Raw genomic sequence first — 21,657 nt, 5'->3', positions numbered from 1 at the left:
ATTGGACACATCAAAACGATCAGCAGACGCCTCTGAAGAAGACTGGCAGTTGACAGTCGAAACATGTCAAGAGATCAAAGTAAACTTCCTGAAAAAAGTTGTCTGAATAAATGAAATCTTAACATACAGCATTAATAAAAAAGATGACAAAATGAACTTGCTGGAATTACTACTCAAAAAAGAAATGAATGCTCGAATGTTCCAATTACAAAATTGAGGGGCAAATCTCAGACAGTTTTTAGTATTTTATTTTATTATCCATGACAGATCTGTAGTTTTTGAACCTGGATAGCCAAAGTTTTGTTCAATCTGTCCTGAGGAACAATGTTCAGCTGCACAGCTTGTAACACTTCACCCTCTGCAATGTCGGCAAGTTTGCAGCCCACATAAAACACATGCAGACAGAAAGATAAACAAATGTGCAAAGGCACGCACAACTGCACCATATATCCCACCCTGGCACACACACACACACACACACACACACACAGGCTGTGTACCTCAACTACAAAACAAACCCTGACAACTGTCGCTGCCACTCAGCTAGCTAGCCTCCCTCCCTCCCCTCCCGCCCCTCCTCCACTCACCTTGCCACATAACTGAGGATGTGGGCGCGGATCACCATACCAGCTCTGCGCCTCACCTCTTCCCTCTCCTTCTCCAGCCTTTGCTCCAGTGTCTCCTTCAGGAACACCTGCGCGACCAGGAGCGCCACAGCCAACGGGGACACACAGAGGGAGGATGGGGGTGAGATATGAGAAGGGTGAGTTTCTCTTCCCAAAGAGATGTGAAGGAGCTCTGTAGTCTGTTGGCAGCACCCTGTGCCCACTGCAGAGGGTGTGGAGGTGCAGCTGAGGTCAGTGGGTGGGCGTCTCTCTCTGACTGCAGAGCAGAGCAGAGGGTAAAGCTGGCAGTGAGACTGCAGTGCTGCTGCTGCAGAGCCTCATTGTATCCCAACGTCCTCTTCCTGAGCACCCGCTCTTTGCTGCTATTGCTCTTACTGCTGCTGCTCAACTGACTCACACAAGCAGAACAGCACAAAGAGGGAGGGAAGGGGAGAGGTAAGGAGAGGAGAGGAGAGGAGGGATGAAGGGATGAGGGGGAGGGATGGTGGCTGCTGTCCAGATAAAAAGACACACCCCTTCTTTGCTTTTATGAAGGAAAGGGAAAGAGTTTGGTTAACCCTTCGCTCACTCCTGAAGACTTTGGTTCGCTCACTGTTCAGCTCACATCTCCTAAAATACTTTGGTAACACTTTACTTGAAGTTTTATACTTAAGGTTGACATTATGCTGTCATTATTCTTACATGACACATATCATTAGTATGAATAAGGCATCATGAACACGGTCATTAAGTGTTGTTCGTTACCCTAACCCAGTTATAGGCAACTGGCAGCCCGGGAGCCACAAACAGCCCTCTGTCTAATTTTATTTGGCCCCCAAAGTAAAGGTACAAAATGACAGAAAAATACACAAAACAAAAGCAAGAATACATAAGAATTACAATGTTGCAGGAAAATACAGTAAAAGACAAGAAAAACACAGAAAATATTACAAAACACACAAAACTACTACAAAAATGAACCATAACGACAACAGTAATACACAAAATTACATCAAATAGCACAAGACAACAACAAAAATACACAAAATGACCCCAAAATAATATACAAAATTACAGAAAATGAAAACAAAATTACACAAAAGGACAAGAAAAATGACTCAACAAACCCACAGTACTAACAAACAGAAGGGTTAGGGTTAACCCTAACAGAAATAGACAACAATTACTCAAAAGAATGCTAAATGACAACATAAATACACAATATGACTAAAAAAAAAACAACGTATATTTTAGAAGAAAAATACACAAGGACAAGGACAACAGAAATGCACAAAAAGCACACAAAATTACTATAAAAACACTTTGTTCTTTTCTGTGTTAATGCTCAGATTGGTCATTATTCTAAATGCTGACATGAATATACATGATGTGGCCCTTTGATCAAACAAACACATTTTCGTGGCCCCTGCTGTGTAGAAGTTGCCCACCTCTGCCCTAACCCTTCCTTACCCTAACTCATGGGTGTCAAACTCATTTGAACTCAGGGGCCAAATAAGGAGCAGTTTATCTTAGGTGGGCTGCAGATTTTAGGTTGGAAAAATTGTAATTTCATCATTATTGTGCTTTAGTTTGCACTTCCACATATGAATACATTTTAAAATGTGCAAGGCATTGATGTTATTAAAGCAATAAGTGACAGATATCTGTTCCTGCAGGATCTTCACCTTCATTTTATTTTTTGGTGATTTGTAGCCAATTTTTTGTGATATAGGGAGATTTTGTGGAATGATTTGAGGAAAATTGCAGGACTTGGGAGAAATGAGAGTTCTTTTAACAATTTGAGATTAAAAATGGCTGCCATCATATGATATAAGAGTTGGGGGAAATGTTTTTTTGCACTTTCTGCTGTGGACCGAAATGAATGCTCTAAAGGGCCAGATTTGGTACACGGGCCTTGAGTTTGACACATATGCCCAAACCCCTAACCCGACTAGATCCCTCCACCTAACCCCAAAAATGACAACATAGCTCGAAAGGTGTCATAATTTTGCAAACGACACTTAATGACAACCTTTATGACACCTTATTCATGCTAATGACAGATAATAACAGCGTAATGCCAGCCTTAAATGTTACTAATACTTTTTACAGAAATACAAATGTAGAATCAGAACTCTGGAAAATACTCTAATCAGATTTGAGCTGTCTGGTTATGTTTGTAAGCCACAAAATGCAGCCAGCAGTGGATTTATAGGATATTGTGCCTGTTTGTGTCCCAGATGTTTTCACTAATAAACGTGCTGCACAACCTTCCTTTAGCTCAGAGGATCCCAATCTTTTTTGGGTCGTGACCCCATTTTGATATCAAAATGTCTGGCGACCTTTTTTTTTAATTCTAGAATTAGTTTTTGATCATTTTTATTAAAGTGTGTTACAAATACAGAGTAGTAGCAAGGCTTAGTGCGCAAAGTGACATGTGCGCCACCTCAGATACTTTTTAGACTGCATTTTATTTTAACTAGATTTTTATTTGAGAAAGTTTAAGTATACGATACAGTTATTTGATATTTATTCATGTGTGAGGTGTATTTGAAAAACAATAATTCAAAAAGTAAATATACATATTTATATTTTTTTTTTTTTACCAATTACTAGAGATTTCAGGTGATCCCAGTTTACTTCCAGGTGACCCCACATGGTGTTTTAGCTTCATTAATTCAATGAGAGAGGAGGAAGCTTCCTCTCCATCCACATCCTTCCCTTGCCAGTGAAACAAATGGCTGACACACATACACATACACACACATGCATACAATGAAATATCACTCAAGCTCCCAAATCTGGACACACTTCCTCTGCTGCAGTATATATATAATTACAAACAGCCTGTCTCTCCAGAGGAAATGTAGCTCCCTGACCACAACCCGCACAGCATCACACTGAACCTTTCCTCATCCCTTCCTAAACGCCAGCACATATATGAAAAAAATGGGAACATGTTTTTACACAGTGATGTGCAGTGAAAACTCTACATTTTCTTCTGTAAATTGTCAAAAGTAAAAAAACAAACAACATTTCAGGATCTGTCAATCATTTGAAATTGAATATGTAGTTCAGCCACTTTTACGCGGTCAGCAGAGTGAATTTATCGTCTAACAGAGGAAACAACAGTTTATGTTTGTAGAGTTGTTTTATGTGAAAATGAGACTTTGTTGTGTCATAGGGACTACTTGTCTAAATAAAAGGTTATAAATAATTAAATGTTTGTTGTGCATGTTTTTGTCATCATAATTTTTGTGTATTATATTGTCCTTTTGTGTATTTCCTGTCATTTTGAGTGTTTATGTAAGAAACTGACAAAATCCAAGCAATAAGTGATAGAACAGGATCTTTACTTTAAATTTCCTAGATTTTGTGAACGATTTCTAATTAAAAAAGGGAAATACTATGTCATAATTTGAGGAAAATTGAAGGATTTTGTACGAATTTTTTGTTTTTTCAACAGTTTAACATTAAAAATGACTGCAATCATGCGATATAAGCACCGGAAAAACTGTGAGCCCCTGAAAATATTGTTCATTCATTTACACAATGACTCATGTTTTCTCTGTCATTTTTACTTTCTACTGTGGGCCGAATTGGATGCTCCAAGGGGCCGGATTTGGCCCCCGGGCCATGAGTTTGACACATGATCTTAGTGCTAATCCTGAAAACACCTTAAGAAGTCCTACCCGCAAACAGGATTCTACAGCCAGGGACTGCACAGATGTGTAGAAAAGCTGAACATATGTCTGCATGCGCACGTCAGCGGTTATACTCCCGTTTCGTATTTTAAAAGGAGCCAAACATGTGGCTCACATCAAACATGTTCTGTCCTGACAGTGTTTTTTCGGCGTGCCGTGCGAGTAGCCAACTTGCCAAAGTTGGGAACAAAAGTGTCATAACAGGAAACCGATGAATGTAAAGCGTCTGAGCAACCACAACTTAGAGCAGGAACTAACAATATGTCAAACGTGGATTTAGCTAAACCCAGAAATCTTTGATCAAACACGTTTCAAACAATCTCTATAAAGACGATGGTTTGTTTGCTGTGAATGACTGGTTAAAAATAGAGCCCGAAATCCCAAAAAGAAAAGGACAGTTGGAGCTAAACTAAGCGTGGTATTGTCATTTTCACAGATGAAGCCATGTGATGACTTTCCTTGAACTTCATCTCAGCTCGGAACATCTTATCCCTGTAACCTCCCCTCAAATCACTTGCCCAGTGTTTAGTTTATTAAATCAACAGCTCTGTGGGAGTCAACAAGCCAAACTACATCGAGGTGGCCGAAGGATTACGGCAAACCCCTGCTGTGGGTTACGGTTACAGTAACACAGCCAGAGATTTTAGGAATAGCAAAGTAACTGCGGTTGTGAACAAGCGATCGGTAGTGTGACCACAACCGGTCAGAAACATCCTCAGGGCATGAGTCACAGCCACTGTGGTGCTTAGAGAGTTACAAACCAATGGTTTCAGGTATTCAATAAAACATCTTCAAGGACATTCAATGCCTATTTAGAGAAAAAAAACCCAAACAGAAACTAAGATATTCTGTTTTCCAAGGGCAACAGAGCTACTGACTGATGTACAGCAGGAGAAATATCCAGAGCAATATAAACTGACACTTCACCTAATCCCTCGGGCTGCCCAGCTGTGCTATTGTTGGTTTGAAACCTGCAACTCTATCTTGCCCATTTGTACTCGTGCTTATTAGATTGAGGGGGGACTATAATGAGTGGAAGAACAGAAGGCTAACAGTTAGAACAGAAGGAGGCTTTTAGTTGTTATGCTGCAAAGAAGTGGAATCCAAGTAAAAGGCTATTTCTCCACTGTATATCACTGAAAGGGAAATTTTTTATCATGTTTTTGTTGATTTAATGTTTTTACAGCTTATTTTAAACTGTTAAATGTTTTCTGTTGCACTTTTTGATCATGTAAAGCACATTGAATTGCCTTGTGTATGAAATGTGCAACACAAATGAATTTGCCTTGCCTTGTGTGTGTATGTGTGCGTTCGTTTTTTAGTACTTCACCTTTGATTTCCCCAGCTGCCATTCTTTCTTGTCTTTGTCTTGAACCATCAGAAGCTCGGCGCAACTCTGCCTCTCATCCTCCGATTGGATTTTCTTTTTCAGGACCGTTTTGTATCTGCAGAATTCAAATCAGACATATCCTGAATGGAGTAGGCTCAACTAAAAAAGAATAAAAAATGAAAGTTGTGGTTAGATTTTCTGACCTGCTGAGGAAATCTTTAAATGTTCTTCGAACGGGGAATCCTGCTCTCCTTATTTTTACGGTTTCCAGCATCCCTGAGTATCTCAGCTGATTCAGGACCACTTCAGGGTCAAAACGGTTGGCTTTCTGTAGGTTAGAAACAGAAATGTAAAGTAAAGGTTGTTTTATTTGCAACTTTCTTTTGATCTGTTTTTGAACAATTATAAAATTAGAAGGAAAAACTAAATAAATATATTTGAAAAATAAAAAAAAATTGCAGAGGATAAGAATTTCAAATCACACAGGGTCACAATTGTAAGTAAAGGTTGTTTTTATCCATTACAATTTAACTTCCTATCACGTTGGGATTATTACTTCTGGTGATACTGTATACGAGTCAAGGTAAACTTAAACTTGTGGTAAACAGTTTATATATTAGATCAACACACACCATGAAGAGAGAAATGTGAACAGTGTGAACTAGCAACACCTTGTAAGAAATCGTGAGCTCTTAGTTTGAAATCACCTCTTCTATTCACATATTTGTCTTCCTATTAATGTTCAGATTTATCTGGCAGGATCTGTGATGCTGGCCGCTTCTTTCCACAAGCTGCCTGTTCACTCAGGTCAACGCGCCGGCTCTTTGTCACCCAGAGGGCATACACTGCTGCATAAGCTAAAGCATTCCTCAATGTGTCAATATAATTACAGGCTAAAGCTACCACGCATGGTAACAGAGCCACGAGGATGAAAGAGCTTCATACATGCATGCATGTGTCTATATGCGTAATTAAACACATGCCCTCATGCACATAAATACACGTGCATTCTTCTGAGCTCTGCACAAGCTAAACTAAGAAAAGTTTAAAAAGAACCAAATGAATGAACTTTTTCCTGCATGCCTGTCTTTGTCTGTTTACATGCATGAAGTCATGTTAGGGGCTTGTGCATGACGTCATGTCCTATCATAGTAGAACATTAATAGGGACGAGGCTTGTTCAATCTTGACCAGCTGAAGTCAGGTGAGCAAATGAGAGGCGGAGCCAACAATAGGAGAGGACAGATGGGAAGGGAAAAAAATGGTGGGTTAAAAGGACAACAGTGGCAGCTTCCATGTTAACAAGTAAGCATGAAGGTGTGGAATGAGTCGTAGGGAGTGGGCGGTAACGTAAGTAAGACAATCACCACATTGTGCACAGTGATAACAGAAACGGAGAAATTGCCACTGGATTACACAACAGCCATCCTCATGGATACAAATAAAATGAAGTATTAGGATACACCCTCGATTTAAAGCAATAAATGGAATGTTCTAAAGGACTTACAGCTATGGCAGTGTTTTTCAATATCGGGGTTGCCTGAAATGTCTATTAATTAATAAAAGTAATTTTTTAATTTATTATTCTTTTTCAAATTAAAACAATACACAATCATAATTAAAATGAATAAAATAAACAAATATCTGAGCTGGCATATCTTGTCACTTTGTACACTAATCCTAGCTTCTTGTTGTTACATAGAATAATAAACATGATCAAAAAATATATATTTTAAGTCCCCAGAAATGTGTGATATCCAAATGGGGTCACAATCCAAAAAAGCTTGGAATCCACTGAGCTATGGTGTACACTACAGAGTGTTGAAGGCCTTGACATGGTTTCCTGATTTTCGAGCTTCACCACAGTTATGGCACTTTGGTCTTATCTTGGAATTCCACTGATGCAGCCAGATCAGCGAAGCATTAGCCCAGCCACTGCAGCTGGAGCAGCCAACGGGAACCTTTGACCTCTGCTACACAGACTAAAGTGGTAGGAATGTTTCTGCTACACAGCCACTTTATTACACGGAGCACAAGGAAAGTATTGGCATCAAAGCAGGAGAGCAATGTGAGACATTGGAAGATGCAGCAGAAAAAAAAAACCAGTTTGTCTGTCTAGGTAACAAAATGCAAAATGTTTCCCTAGTGAATCAACACGACGCACCTTGTCCATGTTTGGTTTGATGCAGCGTACAAAAAAGGGGTTGGAGGCACTTAGTGTGGCCATCAGAGAGTGAAGAGAGTCCTGAAACAGATCAGCAAAAGGATTATAAAGATACAGTAAAGACACAAGGCATCCATCAGAAACTATTAGTAGTATCTGATTGTTTTTTTTTAGCATGCATAATAAATGAAAGTTTATTGAATGCATATGAAAGAACACAGAAAAATACAGCCTATTCTTTGCTCAGAATTAAAGCTTAAAGGAGCAAAAAACAAAACAAAAAGCAAAGTGTAAATATTCCCTACATTAGAGATGCTGTTATATGTGGACATACAAAAAAAGTCACTCAGAGCCTGCCTGAGATTTTCACACACCAAACTGGTCAGAAACAATAACAACTACCCAAGAAACGTTGTGTTTTGTTATGAAAAACTGAAAAAGAAATCCTCACAAAAATAGGCACCAAAAATGTTACAGGGTAAATGAAGTTTTTAATTTTCCATAACCTGCAGAATGACTTTGCTTTCATTCACTACAATAAAAATGCATGCATAATTATACACTCCGAGGACCCTTGAACCTCACAGAGACTTTCAGCCCTGCTTCCATGGCTGTCTCAGACAGTCTGTCTCCACTAAGGCCTAGCCTGGCAGGGCTGAGTGTTATTGGCCCCCGGTTGGCCCCTCTCTGCCCGGCCATCGGCCCTAATCCTTAGCTTTAGGAACTGTAGGCCAGGGCAGCCAGCCAAATCCTCCTCTGCTCTTCCTCTCTACAGAGCCGCTAGAACACGCTAAGTCCTCGACCCCGCGCCCAGCTCGCAACCACATATTTTACACAGCCTATCAGCCTCCATCATCTGCAGATCACACACTATGTTCCATGCCTCCTCTGGGTCTCTATGATTGAAAGCTTTTATTTTCTTTCCATGCCTCACACACTCACAGGCGTCGTGGCAAGATAACGCGAGCCTTGTTATTAAGGCTCAAGTGATCAGTGAACGCAGCAGCTCATGCGCGGGAGACAATAAACACGCTGTGAGTGTGACGACAGGATCCCACAGTCAATAATTCAGAGGTACTCAATAAAACAGTCTAAGGCATCTCTTTTGTAAATATGTATATATCTATATTCTTAGACTTATTAGTGAAGATGCAGGAGGCATCCTCACTATTGTTATTCGTTTTTTCCTCCGTCTGCGTTAACTCCTCCTACACCGTTTGTCTAATTTTGACAAATAAGCTATCACAAAATTGAGAAAGTTCTCGTGATTTATGCTATCCCTTTTATAACTTTTAAACTTTTTGACTTATTAAATATTTTATTTCCAATTAATTTATATTGGAAGCCCAGCCATTCTTCAGCTGATTTTTTTGACCATTCAACCTTTTACATGTTCAGCGAGAGCCTTAAACACATTTCAACCTTTTCAACTTTTGTCAGCTTTTTTCAACCTTATTGCTAATATTCAGCTATTGCTGGGTTAATGCTTAGCTAATGCTAGGTTAGTGCTAATGCTAGGTTAGTACTAATGTTAGGTTAATGCTTAGCTAATGCTAGATTAACGCTGAGCTAATGCTAGGTTAGTGCTAATGCTAGGTTATTACTAATGTTAGGTTAATGCTTAGCTAATGCTAGGTTAATGCTTAGCTAATGCTAGGTTAATGCCAATGCTAGGCAAATGCTATTGCTAGGTGAATGCTAATGCTAGGTTAGTCCTAATGCTAAGGCTAGGCTAATGCCAAAACGCGGCTAATGCTAAAACGCGGCTAATGCTATGCTAATGTAATGCTAACGTTAATGTTCATGCTAGCTAATGCTAAGTTAATGCAGTGCGACGCGGGCCAGCACCTGCATCCTCACTTGCATTTTCTTCAGGAAATGAAAATATTCTAGTCCTTTATACAATTTATATTATTTTTCTATCTATTTTTGTTTTTGTTTTTTTTCTTGCACTTGATCTGAGCTGTTATGAGAGTAAATTTCCCCACTGCAGGATCAAACTCTACTCACTCTAAACTGAGAGCTGACAGTGGGTTTGCGTCGAGCGGTGCCCATCTTTAGGGTCTCGTCTCCGCTTCGACTGCCAACTCGTTCAAAGAGGTCGTAGATGAAGTCCAGCCTGCAGGACACAGAGGGTGGACATGATATACCAAAAACAAACAAGTGCATGTAGGGGAAAGACTCTTATGCTCACCTGCTGTCTTTGAGTATAAACAGGATATCATCTCTGAAAGTGTCTCTATTTTTCTCCAGAATTCCACGAACATCATACAACACCTACAGAAATGAAGAAGAAACCATAATGGAATAAAAATGTTTTTACATTTGCACTCATGCAAGAAATGTTAAGAGACAAAGCAGAGTCCAGTGCTAACTTTGTTGGCTCAAATATTTCATCATAATTTTGTTTGTTTGAATAAAACAAATATTCTTTCTCTTACACATTGAAAAAAACCAAACATGAATGAAAAGGTGCAGAAAGAAAAAAAACGTATAACATCCGCCCCCTCTTTAAAATCATGAATTACGTTAAACAAAGACAAGCTCCAACATGTGCATTGTCACATCACATCTCATCTCATAATACAGCTACACTTCTGTCTCATACTTCTTCAGCATAATACATTTCACATTCTTTTAGAACACATTAAGTGACTTTATTTCATGTCATCATTTAGATTGTTCCATATGCACCATTCTTTGGTCACTGTTATCAATTTGGGTTTTTTAGAATATCTCTATTCCTCGCAAGTTATAATTACTTTCTCTCTTAATTTTTTTTTTTCTTTCTTTTTTTGCAGGTAGGATTTTTAAATTAGCTTTGTACATGGTTTTTAAAATATTATATTCTACCAAATTGTGAAATTTTAATATTTTTTGCTGTATAAATATATTGGGTTTGTATGTTCCCTGTATCAACTTCCACTAATAATTCTCTGCGCTAGTTTCTGTAAAAGAATAATTGGATCATTTTCGTCGACTCTAAATTTTCTTAATGATAATAACGAGACTATGACAAATAAAAAAAATAACTAAATAAAATACACGAGAACAAAAACTATGCCAAAATATATTGATATTTTTCATTAACTAATAAAAAAATAATAATATAATGTTTACATTGAATGAAATCTAATCAAAAGTAAGTTTCCTTTTTGGAAGGTTTGTGGACATAAGACAGATCATGTGGTCTGATGCGTTGATCACATTAAATCTGTCTGTGTGTGTGTTTACAAACATTTAAACCATCCAATATCATGGTTGATAAATGGTAATTCAATCTTTTTTTAAAAAATTTCAGTCGACTATATCTGTAACAGATTCAGTCGACCAAAACTTGAATATAATTTAGTTGACAAAAAGTAGACTATAACTGAAACTGTCCAGATTACTAAATTTAGAATGAAACAAAGTTGTATTTTAGTCAAAAGACTAAAATAAATACTACATCAAAGTTTGCTGTCAAACTTAACAACACCTGCTGTGGTTTTCTATGGTTTTATCTATTATACCTACAGAGGAAACGGTGCATGTAAAGCTAAATACTGTAGTGTATGTCATAACTAAGAAAAGTGCCCGGCTCGTGATCTATATGCAACAAGACTTCATTCCTGGAGTAATGTGAAATAACACTATAAGGGTGAATGCCATATCCAAACATAATTATGTGCACAAAGGGAGACATGAGTGATTTTCAATGACTTTGTGCTTGTTGGAGGCTCGGTGTGAACAAAAACGAGGGGGGCGGGCCTGGGCGAGCACAGCGCACTGTGTCACAGTGTGTCAGTGCAGTCATCTGTTGAGTTCTGGTCAGCTCTTTTCATTGGAACATTCCTTAGCTCACACTGAGCCGCAGACTTTACAGGGCTCACTAAGATAAGATACAAACAAATGACAAATAATACATTTGTGTACTGGCGTGTGTGTTTCACCTGCTCTTTGGTCTTAAAGTTTAATTCAGGATTAATCTCTGCTCTACATTTCCACGGCTCAGGGCTCATGGGAACCCAGGAGGAGATGGTAACTTGACAACACATGCATTCATAAATTGCAGACAATCTAATTATACCCTCCCTTCCTTGAATGCTCCAGGTTTGTTAAAGGGCGTTTAGGGAAAGAATGGGGTTCGTCCGCATTAGGATTTGAACACAAATTAAAGTGCTGGCAGCAAAGAAACAACTAAATGTGCACAACACAAATGTCATCCGTTGTGATTTCAATGTTTGGAATCATTGTATTGACATGGGTTTCCAAAACGACTGTTTTTTGTATAATTTTTTGTAAATACGTTCATATTAATGCCTAATATGGGACTTACTGTAATAACCTAATGCATTTCTCTGGCACAACACAGATAATCAAATCATTGGGAGAAAGTTCACTGCACCATTCAAAGAGTGAGAGAGCGAGCGAGAGAGAGAAAGAAAGAGAGAGAGAGAGGCAGCCTGCTTGTTCTCTCTGGATCAGCTCAGTCATTACTACAGTCACCCTTGCCAGGCTAGTGACTTTAACTGCCACACTGACACTAAAGAGACCTTGTCTGAGGCAAACATTCTTTCTGAAGGCAAATCTGCCCCTCATCCAGGCCCCTCCCCCCCTCTGCTCCTCATGCCTGCATTCGTCTATCTGTCCTGATCGCTCTCAAATCATCGCCTTCATTTGAATAAAGTCTCATCTTCCCCATCATGTAAGCTGATGAAGGAGAATATGAGGCCTGCACATATGTATATTCTTGCTGTTGATATCACAGTCCCTACAAATACACAAATGTAGTGAAACTCTATTATATTTGTAGGAGTCACTTTTAATCTTAAATTGTTAAAAGATCTTTGAATTTTATTAATTAATTTTCAACAAATTTCCCAAAATTGGGTCACAAAATTCAAATAAATTAAAGTGATGACCCTGCACGCGACTGCTATCAGTTACTTATTGCTTGGATACTGTTGATGTCTTACATATTTTAGATATTTTATTTATATGTGCGAACTAGCAAGTGCAAACTAGGGCACCAAAATGTCAAAATTGCTCATTTCCCACCAAAAATCTGCAGCCCACTTGAGATTAAACTGGCCTATAATTGGCCCCTGAACTAAACTGTATAGCTGCAAGTGTTTGTGTGTGTGTGTGTGTGTGTGTGTGTGTGTGTTATTACCTCTCCTGCATAGTGCCTGATGCCAAACTGGTGGTCAGTCACTCTGGGCTTCATATAATACTGGTTTGTCTGAGAGAAGAAAGTTAAAGTACATGTTTTAGTGAAAACTGTTTAATTCTAGATTAACACCTGCAAAGATATAATCATATACAGTACATATTTCATAAACTGCTTATATTTTCATAGATATGTAATGCAATTGATAACCAAGCACTTTATTTGCAGGTATATTTCTTTCAAAATAATTATTTGTGTTATTATATTTGAGATTCTAACTTAATGCTTGATTGAATCCAGACCTGACGGACAAAGCCTTTCAAATACCCAGAAAATAACTTTTCTTTTTTTAGTTGTCAAAAAATAACAGTTACAGGGTTAAACGTTACACAGCCTTGTTGGGTCAAAGATATTTTCTTTTATCTAGAAATAATCATAACGGTAAAATGAAAAACCTTGAATAAACCATTCAAACTAAACCCATCCAATGTGATATGTAAAATTAAACAAAAACAATTCTGTTTCAGATTTGTGATGGTAAAATTGCACATAAAAAAATCAATCCATTGTTTCAAAATAGTTGCGTGATGTGAAACAAACCCTCTAATCCTTTAACCATGACAAGCAGAGCTAACACATGGCTCAGCAGTGCAGGCTGACCTCAGGCTGAGGACATCTCCGTTCTCACTCAGGTTTTTTTTGCTGCTATAGAAAAAACCTCCAAGAAAAAGCTCCAACTGCTAATCAGCCCCGGAAAAATGGCTGATCATGTTTCTGGATTGTTGAACTCAGGGTGTGTTCGAGAGTGTGTGCGTGTGTGCTACAATGGTGCAACAGGCAGTTCATCTGCTAGGACACAGTGCGTCTGTGCCGATGTGTGGGGAAGGCCTGGTCTCTATTGTACTAAAGGAACAGATCATTTTCATGTCTTCTAGGTGTTTGTTGTAGGTTTTTAAAACAGGGGTATAATGTAAAATTGACTTTTTCAAGATTTATATCATGTTACTATGTCATTACCTCATTAAAAACATGCCTGGAGTGTTGCCTTGACTCATTCATGTATGTTCGAGTAATCTTTAAAAACTCTGATGGAATCCATTTTAGGTGTAAACACGCCTGAGTCCTCCTAGGAACGCCCCTACCTCCTAGAGATGCCTCGGACCTTTTGTCACCAGCCGAGTTACTGCCCACCGCTCCACAGCAGAGCCCCTCCCCCTCCCATTTTCTCTTCCTTAGTTCAGCCCACAGCTCGTCATGAACCGTGTGCTACAGAGGGAAATTTCTTTTAAGTTTTTTTTAATATTTGCTGCATTTTTCAAAAACATTTGGGTAGCATAGTTAGTATGTGCCTAAAAAAAACATGACCCCCCCCTTTAAGAGTCTCCACTCACTGCATGTCGGCTGTGCAGTTTCTCCAGCAGGGTGTAGTCGGTGCCTTTGGGGAAGCGACTCTCCTCATTGATGAGAGCCAACATGCCTAGTTTCTACAGGAGAAGAGACAGGGGAGAGTGAAATCAGAGGTGAAAGTAAAAGATTACAAGTTACTGACGTTACTGTAATTTAGTTGCTTTTACGGGTACTTTTTTGTGTATATTTGTCATTTTACTATAGAAAAAGAAGTATGTTATGTTAAGAAGTAAGAATTTGTTACATGTCTACACCCAACCATTACTAAGTAAATTAGGATTTTTTGTGATTATTTTTTTAATTTCCATTTCATGCTCATTTAACATAATCCATATGTTCTTAGTTGTGTCATTTCTGATCAAGGCCCAGCCACTTTCTTCCATTCAGGTTATGGTTTCTACCTATTCTGTTGTTACCCACATGGCACGTTTGGCATGCAATTTAGCTATACTTATTGCCTGAGAATTCTTTTTAATTTTGTTTTGAATTCATCGGTGTTGTATTATTTCAAAAATAATTGTACATTTTGACAAACCTTTTATTTTATACAGATTCTTTTGTGGAAAATAAACTAAGTTCCAATCGTGCAAGATTTCATCTCTTCTTTTTTAAGTTTATACATGAGATGTTTGCTGTATGCAAGGGAACCGTGGCAAGATTTATTACCAAAAATAAACGTGGGGGGTGAAAGTAACTAGAAACTTTGAGTACTATTTATTTCAGCTACTTTTTACTTGTACTTGAGTATTTTATGTATGACTTACAGTACTTGTTTTTGTACTTCAGTACAATTTCAATCAAGTGACAGTACTTCTACTTGAGAATGATAGAGGTGTAAGAAAAAAATCGATTCGCCAATATATTGCGATAATTCCCCGCACGATTATTGTATTGATCCAAAAAATTTCCAAAACAATTTTTAAAATCATGTTTTTTATAAAGAAAAAAACATTTAATTGGGCTAACATACATATTTATTTAAGAATTTAAGAACTTATCACAATCTGTTGTAGAAGCAAAAGCTTTGATAAACGTACCATATGTTTTCGATATTAGTGCTTGAATTACAGTTAGTTATCATTTATTTGTTCTCACAAGTAAAAAAAAAATGAAATAAATTGTATTTCATAGGATTCTGTACTTGTAAAGGTGAAATTTGTAATTATTGATGTCGTGATATATCGCGATGTAGATCAATTGTTCCGTATCGGGATATATTGGAATATAACGTATTGTGTCATGCAAATCCTGAATCGTATCGTATCATCAGATTCATGGCAATTTACACCCCTAGATATATCAGTTGTCTTTACAATGAGTGAAACCTACAGCAGTAGTGATGGTAAAAGGCCTCATCCTATTGGTCTACATCTGGCAGCTCTTTTCTTTTTTCTGTTTTTACAACAATGCTAGCCAAGCAATTCATTCTGTGTTCATTTGTTTTTTAAAGAAAGAGTTCACTTGGCAGGCTAAAGCTATTTAGATTCACATTCTTGCTGTCCAACACTCACAGTAAATGAGCAGCAGCCCCTCTAATAAAACGCAAGGATAAAAAGCTTGTAGTGCTGTCTCCCAAAATCATTCAAACACCAAGCCAAGCTTTGCAGAAGCTCAGTTTCCACCTCATTACAACTATGGGGGTAAAATAACAGAAATCGTCCTTGTGCTTGACTTTAACCATACCTCCTCTGACTGCTGTGCAATACTGTGCAAACAACACGCGAAACGGGACTGCGTAATGATAGGCTGGGGTATGGAGTCAGTGTAAGCACAGTGTGGCGTCTGGGTCAGGCCCGCTCTGGCTGGTGGTTAGTGGTCAGTGCTGGTGATGACTCGGCTCTAACAGACTGTCTGTTACCTTCTCTATGAGATCCAAACACTCGGCGTTATCCATCCAGTCGATGGCTTCCCACTGGATCCCCTCCCTGTCAGTGCAAACACACACACACACACAAGCGCATCATGTCTTGCGAGCACAATGGTTGTACTATCTAGAAAAGAGCATGTGATAAAATGAGCCATGTCAAGAGTACTTGGCCCAGTCATTACACCAGACAACAACTGGCTGTGGGAGAAACTGAACCAATTCCAAAATGTCTGGCAGTTTGCCTCTACCATTATGAGGATTCTCAGCACTCACGCATTAACTCGTTCTGGGACTCCAGTGCAGGCACAGCCTAGTTTTAATTTCAGTGTGCCTGTCTACACCCAAGCAAGGGCAGAAGATGTGCGTTTTAATAAAAATGAAGCATGTTTTTGGACCTGTTGTACTCCAGCTGCTCTAGTGAGAAGATGTGCTTGTTGAAATATTCCTGGAGTTTCTCGTTAGCGTAGTTGATGTTAAATTGTTCAAACCGGTTCACCTAAAGGAGAGGAAATAACACACACAGACAAGCAGAAAATTAAACTTCTTTTCCATTAAAGTTTACTTTCTGAATTGTTCAGATTTTTGTCATTTTCTGTACTTTACTTCAGTCTAACACCCTGTTTAAGTGTCATCATCATTTTTGCACTAGTATTTGGGGACCTACTACAGCCCTAGCTCCAAAAAAAAAAAAAAATCTAAATTTTTTCAGATTTTTTTTTGCCAGATTTTTGTTCATTTCTGTACTTTACTTCAGCCTAACCCCCGTTTGTCTTAGTCATTTTTGCACTAGTATTCAGAGTCATTCTAAAGCCTTAACTGCCATACCGCGCCTTACCTCCAGTTTTTAGTGTTTTTCAGATTTTTGTCAATTTCTATAATTTATTTCAGTCTAAGCCCCATTTAAGTATGTTCATAATTTTTGCACTAGTATTAAGGATCCTAACTGAAAAAACAATTTATTTATTTTTTTCCACTTTTTTTTGGCCATAATATTATAACAAATGGATTTTGCATTTTTACAATATATAGTATTTCATAGATTTTTGATAGAAGTTTGTTGGACAGAAAACAATGATCTTTCTACTGCTTTAAACAAGAACTTCTATTTCATGTCAACAAGTCTTTAATGGGTATTATTGCAGTGCGTGGAAAATGGAAACATTTTGCAAATCTATACATTGCAGGAGAGGTTTTTCTCTCAGTTGTGCTCAAATTCAACATTCACCTCAAAGTTCTCAAAGCCAAAGATGTCCAGGATGCCGATGGACTTAAAGTTGTCTTTCCCTTTGATTTTCTGGTTGATCCTCATGATGATCCAGGAGAAACACTGGGAATAAAGTGCCATGGCTACAGAGTCGCGTGAGTCCAGTGCCTGAAAATAGTGACACGGAGAAACCAAAATGAAGCCTGACGCCATTGATAAAACTTAAATTATAGCTTAAACCCAACACAAGATCAACTTAACAAGATGAGGGTTAGAGAAGTTTGAAGCAGTGATATGTTAGATTGATGGCCTGTGTGTGGAACGTCAGTGGTTTGTCCATAAAACAAATGGTGGTTTGGAGACAACGCCACATTATGTCAATGTCTGTCTGCAGTAGAGACACTGTATGTTTTCAAAACAGACATGGTCGTTCATCACCAACAATCCGAGGAGTGACACGCCGCACAAGCTTTGCCATATATTATACAATCATTAGAGTGAAGTACAAACACACTGGATTCAATGAAAGGAAACCATGCCAAAAAGACACTCCCAATAAATAAACTGACAGATAACACAGAGAGGAAAAATAGCGACTAGTTTTAATCCAAAGCGTTAGAAAGGAAAAGATTTATTTAATGGTAAAATATTATTCATTCGACCTGTTTTGTCTTGTACAGTGTCAGATATATTTTAGCTGTCAAACTGCCCTAAGATAAAGATAAAGATAAAGTAGACCTCAAACATAAATCAATCAAAGATCATCAAAAAAAATATGTAAAAGGTTGAAATTGCAGCTGAAAGTTTGTTTTCAACTCCACTGTAAATGCTCAGTTTATTGACAATGTCGGAAAAGTTTGGCACATTGCATTGTGGGATGTGGAGTCCCTTAGACTGATATTTTTACTTCTTTCTTACTGTGATTTCTTGTGTTTGTCCCCAAAAACCACTGCCAAAGTGACTTCCCAACACGTCTGATGTCTTCACGCACTCGTCGCTGTAAAAAATCCACATCCCACAATGCAATGCGCAACATTTTTTCGACAATGTCAATAAGAGTATTAACAATGGATATCAAAACAAACTTTTGAGCACCAATGTTAATCTTTTACATCTGTTTTTCGAGCAAATGATCTAATTGAAATGATGATTTTTTTTTTTTTTATCAATGAGGCCCACACTATGGCTGTGTTGCAAATGTCATACTAACGCGCAACTCATACTAAGTCTGTCAAAATTAGTATGTAGTGCGTTCACATTAGATAGTATGGAAAGATTGAGTACGCGAAAAATACCCAGATGTACACTATATTGAGACATTTTTGAAGTGTGCACGGTGGGCAAACTAGTCATACTCAACAGCCCCATTATGCATTGCGAGCGGAAAGTAAAATTGCCCCGGGACCAGCTTCAAACAAAAAATCCAACATCCCTGTTTCACAATAAACCCATCTCTTCTTTTTTAGTATTAGTTTTTAACGCTTTTGTAAATAGGGCTCTTGTTTTGAAGTTAACCGCAAATTTTGTCAGTAGCATAATGGTGGGTCTCCAAAGATCTTCAAAATGTCGACATGAAATGTGTGGATCCAATGACCAGATGTTGATATTCTACTTGGTCACTTTTTTGCTTACAATGCTTTCAGAAGGTGAAGATATTTAGCTTCAGTGCGCTTCCCGTTTTTGGCGGTGTAGTTTCGAAATGCATGTTCACAAACTTGGAAGTATACTTCAGTGGGAATGATCATTATCCTAATCCTCCTAACCATACTTATGGTAATAGTAGACAGTATATACTCATTGAGTATGTGTAGTGCATAGTACGGAGAATGCTATTTCCAACACAGCTTATGTCATTATCTGATGGAAAAAATTCATCTCCAGCAGCTTTAACTGTTTGAAGAAAAAATTTACTTTTTGAATTTTCTTCATGTAATTTCCACCAAATCTGAATGTATAAACAGAACATGAAGACCATAGGGTAACATTTAGTTTCAAATAGCCTATCCCAAATGGAATCAAAAGCTGATGTGATTTCCCATAAGTTTCTCATGCGGCCCGCTTTGTGCAGCTGCAGCTCAGGCACCCTTCCTGTCAGACATCTGTGCATGCATGTATAATAAACTCGCCAGCAATACTTCCTCCCCTCGTATTGTGCTTGAGTTTTAAAACAAAAACAAGAACGTGGCGACTCTTACTGTAATTGGTGCAACAATGCAGCACAGCCTATCAATCATGCCCAGTCACCTCCTGTAACTACGGGCTGTGAACAGTGCGTTGGTGGCTCCAGGATCTTCGTCACACGGGTGAGAAGAATGGCTGTTTGTCTAGAAGGGGGGGTGGTGGCTACTGAATGCAGACCATGAGGGGGAGTGACCCCTGGCCTTTGGTGAGAAGAAGTCTTTCTTGCAGACTCCAGGATTGGGAATAATGAACGTTATTTAGAGAGAAGTTCCTTCAAAGGCCAGGCAGCACAAGCAGCAGCAAGGGGAGAGCATGGAGTCTTTGTCAGCCCTCAAAAGGACATCTTACAGTTTTGGATGTTTGAGTGATAACTGTAAAGGTCCATCCTGCATTTTTTGCTGACATTATGGAGAATGAGTGGGGTTGACGTAGCTTAGATGGACTGTGTCAGGATGATCTTGTGATGAATAACACATTTTCATAATTCTTTTCAGCAGATATAGATGAATTATGTGAGTTTTGGAGCCTGACTCCAGAATAAAAGACTCCTACTTAGCACCCCCCCCCCCCCCCCAGCCATTGGGCCTATTGTGCTTTTTGACTCAGATCTGTATCATGACGGCTTCATTGTACACTGAAATCTGGCAGACAAAAACCAGGAAACAGTGGCGAGTCACGTAAGCGATCTGGAGGGGCACAGGAGAGGACAGCTACTGTGTTTCAGTGTCAGAGGTGAAAATAATGGGTTACAAGCACTCATGTTACTGTAATTGAGTTGCTTTTATGGGTACTTGCACTTTTTTGCAGTATTTTTTTTACTTTTACTTAAGTACCAAAAGAAGTAAAGTTTGTCAATTTGTTACATTTCTACACCCAACCATTAGTGAGTAAATTATCTTAAATATTGATACCCTAAATCAGGTTCTCAACTGGTCTCACCCGAGGACCCACATTTTGCCACAGTCATCAATTCACAACCAGCCAAAGTTAGTTTTACAAAAATAGCTGTTGAAAACACACACATATACAATGTTACAATGTTTTTTTAAAAACATGGATCTACATATTTTCCTGTGGAACGTGCATTTCACAGCATGCCTGTTAAAAAAAAAGTTTGTTTTTTTAAAAATAAAAGACAAGTCCACATGAGAGACATTATTTATTTATTTTTGACCAGCTGTCTACGACCCACCCAGTACAGATCCGCGACCCACTTTTGGGTCCCAACCCACGAGTTGAGAATCGCTGACTTAAACCACAGTACTGTACCGATTTTAGGTTAGCAGTTAATTAAGGCACATTGAACATAATCCATATGTTCTCAGTTGTGCCATTTCTGATTAACATCCAGCCACTTTCTTCGTTTCAGGTTTGGGTTTCTACCTATTATGTTGTTGGCACTGTTTTAGAGTTCATAAATGTAGTTATACTTAGAGCATGCATGAGATTTTTTTTTACATTTTCTTAATTGAATTAACTGGTGTTATTCTATTTTCAAATAAATGTACATTTTAACAAACTAGTTATTTTATAACAGATGCCTTTGTGGAAAATAAATTAGATTCCGATTGTGCAAGATTTGGTGTTTTCCTTTTTGAGTTTATACATGAAATGTTTGCTGTATGCAAGGGAACCGTTGCAAGATTTATTTCCAAAAATAAACGTGCAGGGTGAAAGGAACTAGTAACTTTTAATTTGAATACTATTCAATTGAGCTACTTTTTACTTGTACTTGAGTATTTTATGTATGACTTACTTGTACTTATACTTGTGTACAATTTCAATCAGGTAACAGTACTTCTACATTGAGGATGATATATCGGTACTCTTTCCACCTCTGTGTGTTGTTACCTGCTCCACAGTGAGAGGGGAGCAGATCTCCTCTCCTCTGAGGATCATGGAGCGCTGGGTCAACACCTCTGACAGCTGGAAGCAGTCCAGGCCCAGCAGCTCACTGACGTTACCGACCACTGCAACACACACATACACATTTACATTGAAGTCTACCTCTAACTAAAAACAGCACACAACACACAGTTTAGGT

At 38.4% G+C, this 21,657-nt stretch overlaps 1 protein-coding gene across 2 annotated transcripts in view; it reads right to left on the bottom strand.

Moving 5' to 3' along the window:
* Positions 1 to 21,657, bottom strand: part of myo10l3 (myosin X, like 3) — a 71,720-nt gene that overhangs the window by 17,204 nt on the left and 32,859 nt on the right. For both annotated transcript variants that reach the window (XM_028435957.1, XM_028435958.1), the window contains 12 exons: positions 21,465 to 21,583; positions 17,454 to 17,600; positions 16,624 to 16,724; positions 16,220 to 16,286; positions 14,346 to 14,438; positions 12,958 to 13,026; positions 9,997 to 10,079; positions 9,813 to 9,921; positions 7,803 to 7,883; positions 5,843 to 5,967; positions 5,640 to 5,754; positions 588 to 694 (listed from right to left, as the gene is read on the bottom strand). In XM_028435957.1, coding sequence (XP_028291758.1) covers positions 588 to 694; positions 5,640 to 5,754; positions 5,843 to 5,967; positions 7,803 to 7,883; positions 9,813 to 9,921; positions 9,997 to 10,079; positions 12,958 to 13,026; positions 14,346 to 14,438; positions 16,220 to 16,286; positions 16,624 to 16,724; positions 17,454 to 17,600; positions 21,465 to 21,583 — 1,216 coding nt within the window. The remainder of the gene's footprint in view (positions 1 to 587; positions 695 to 5,639; positions 5,755 to 5,842; positions 5,968 to 7,802; positions 7,884 to 9,812; positions 9,922 to 9,996; positions 10,080 to 12,957; positions 13,027 to 14,345; positions 14,439 to 16,219; positions 16,287 to 16,623; positions 16,725 to 17,453; positions 17,601 to 21,464; positions 21,584 to 21,657) is intronic.

Source organism: Gouania willdenowi, chromosome 21 (assembly GCF_900634775.1).
Source record: "Gouania willdenowi chromosome 21, fGouWil2.1, whole genome shotgun sequence".
NCBI lineage: Eukaryota > Metazoa > Chordata > Actinopteri > Blenniiformes > Gobiesocidae > Gouania > Gouania willdenowi.
The sequence above is the reverse complement of the archived record's forward strand: the minus strand, read 5'-3'. Positions and strand labels throughout refer to the sequence as shown.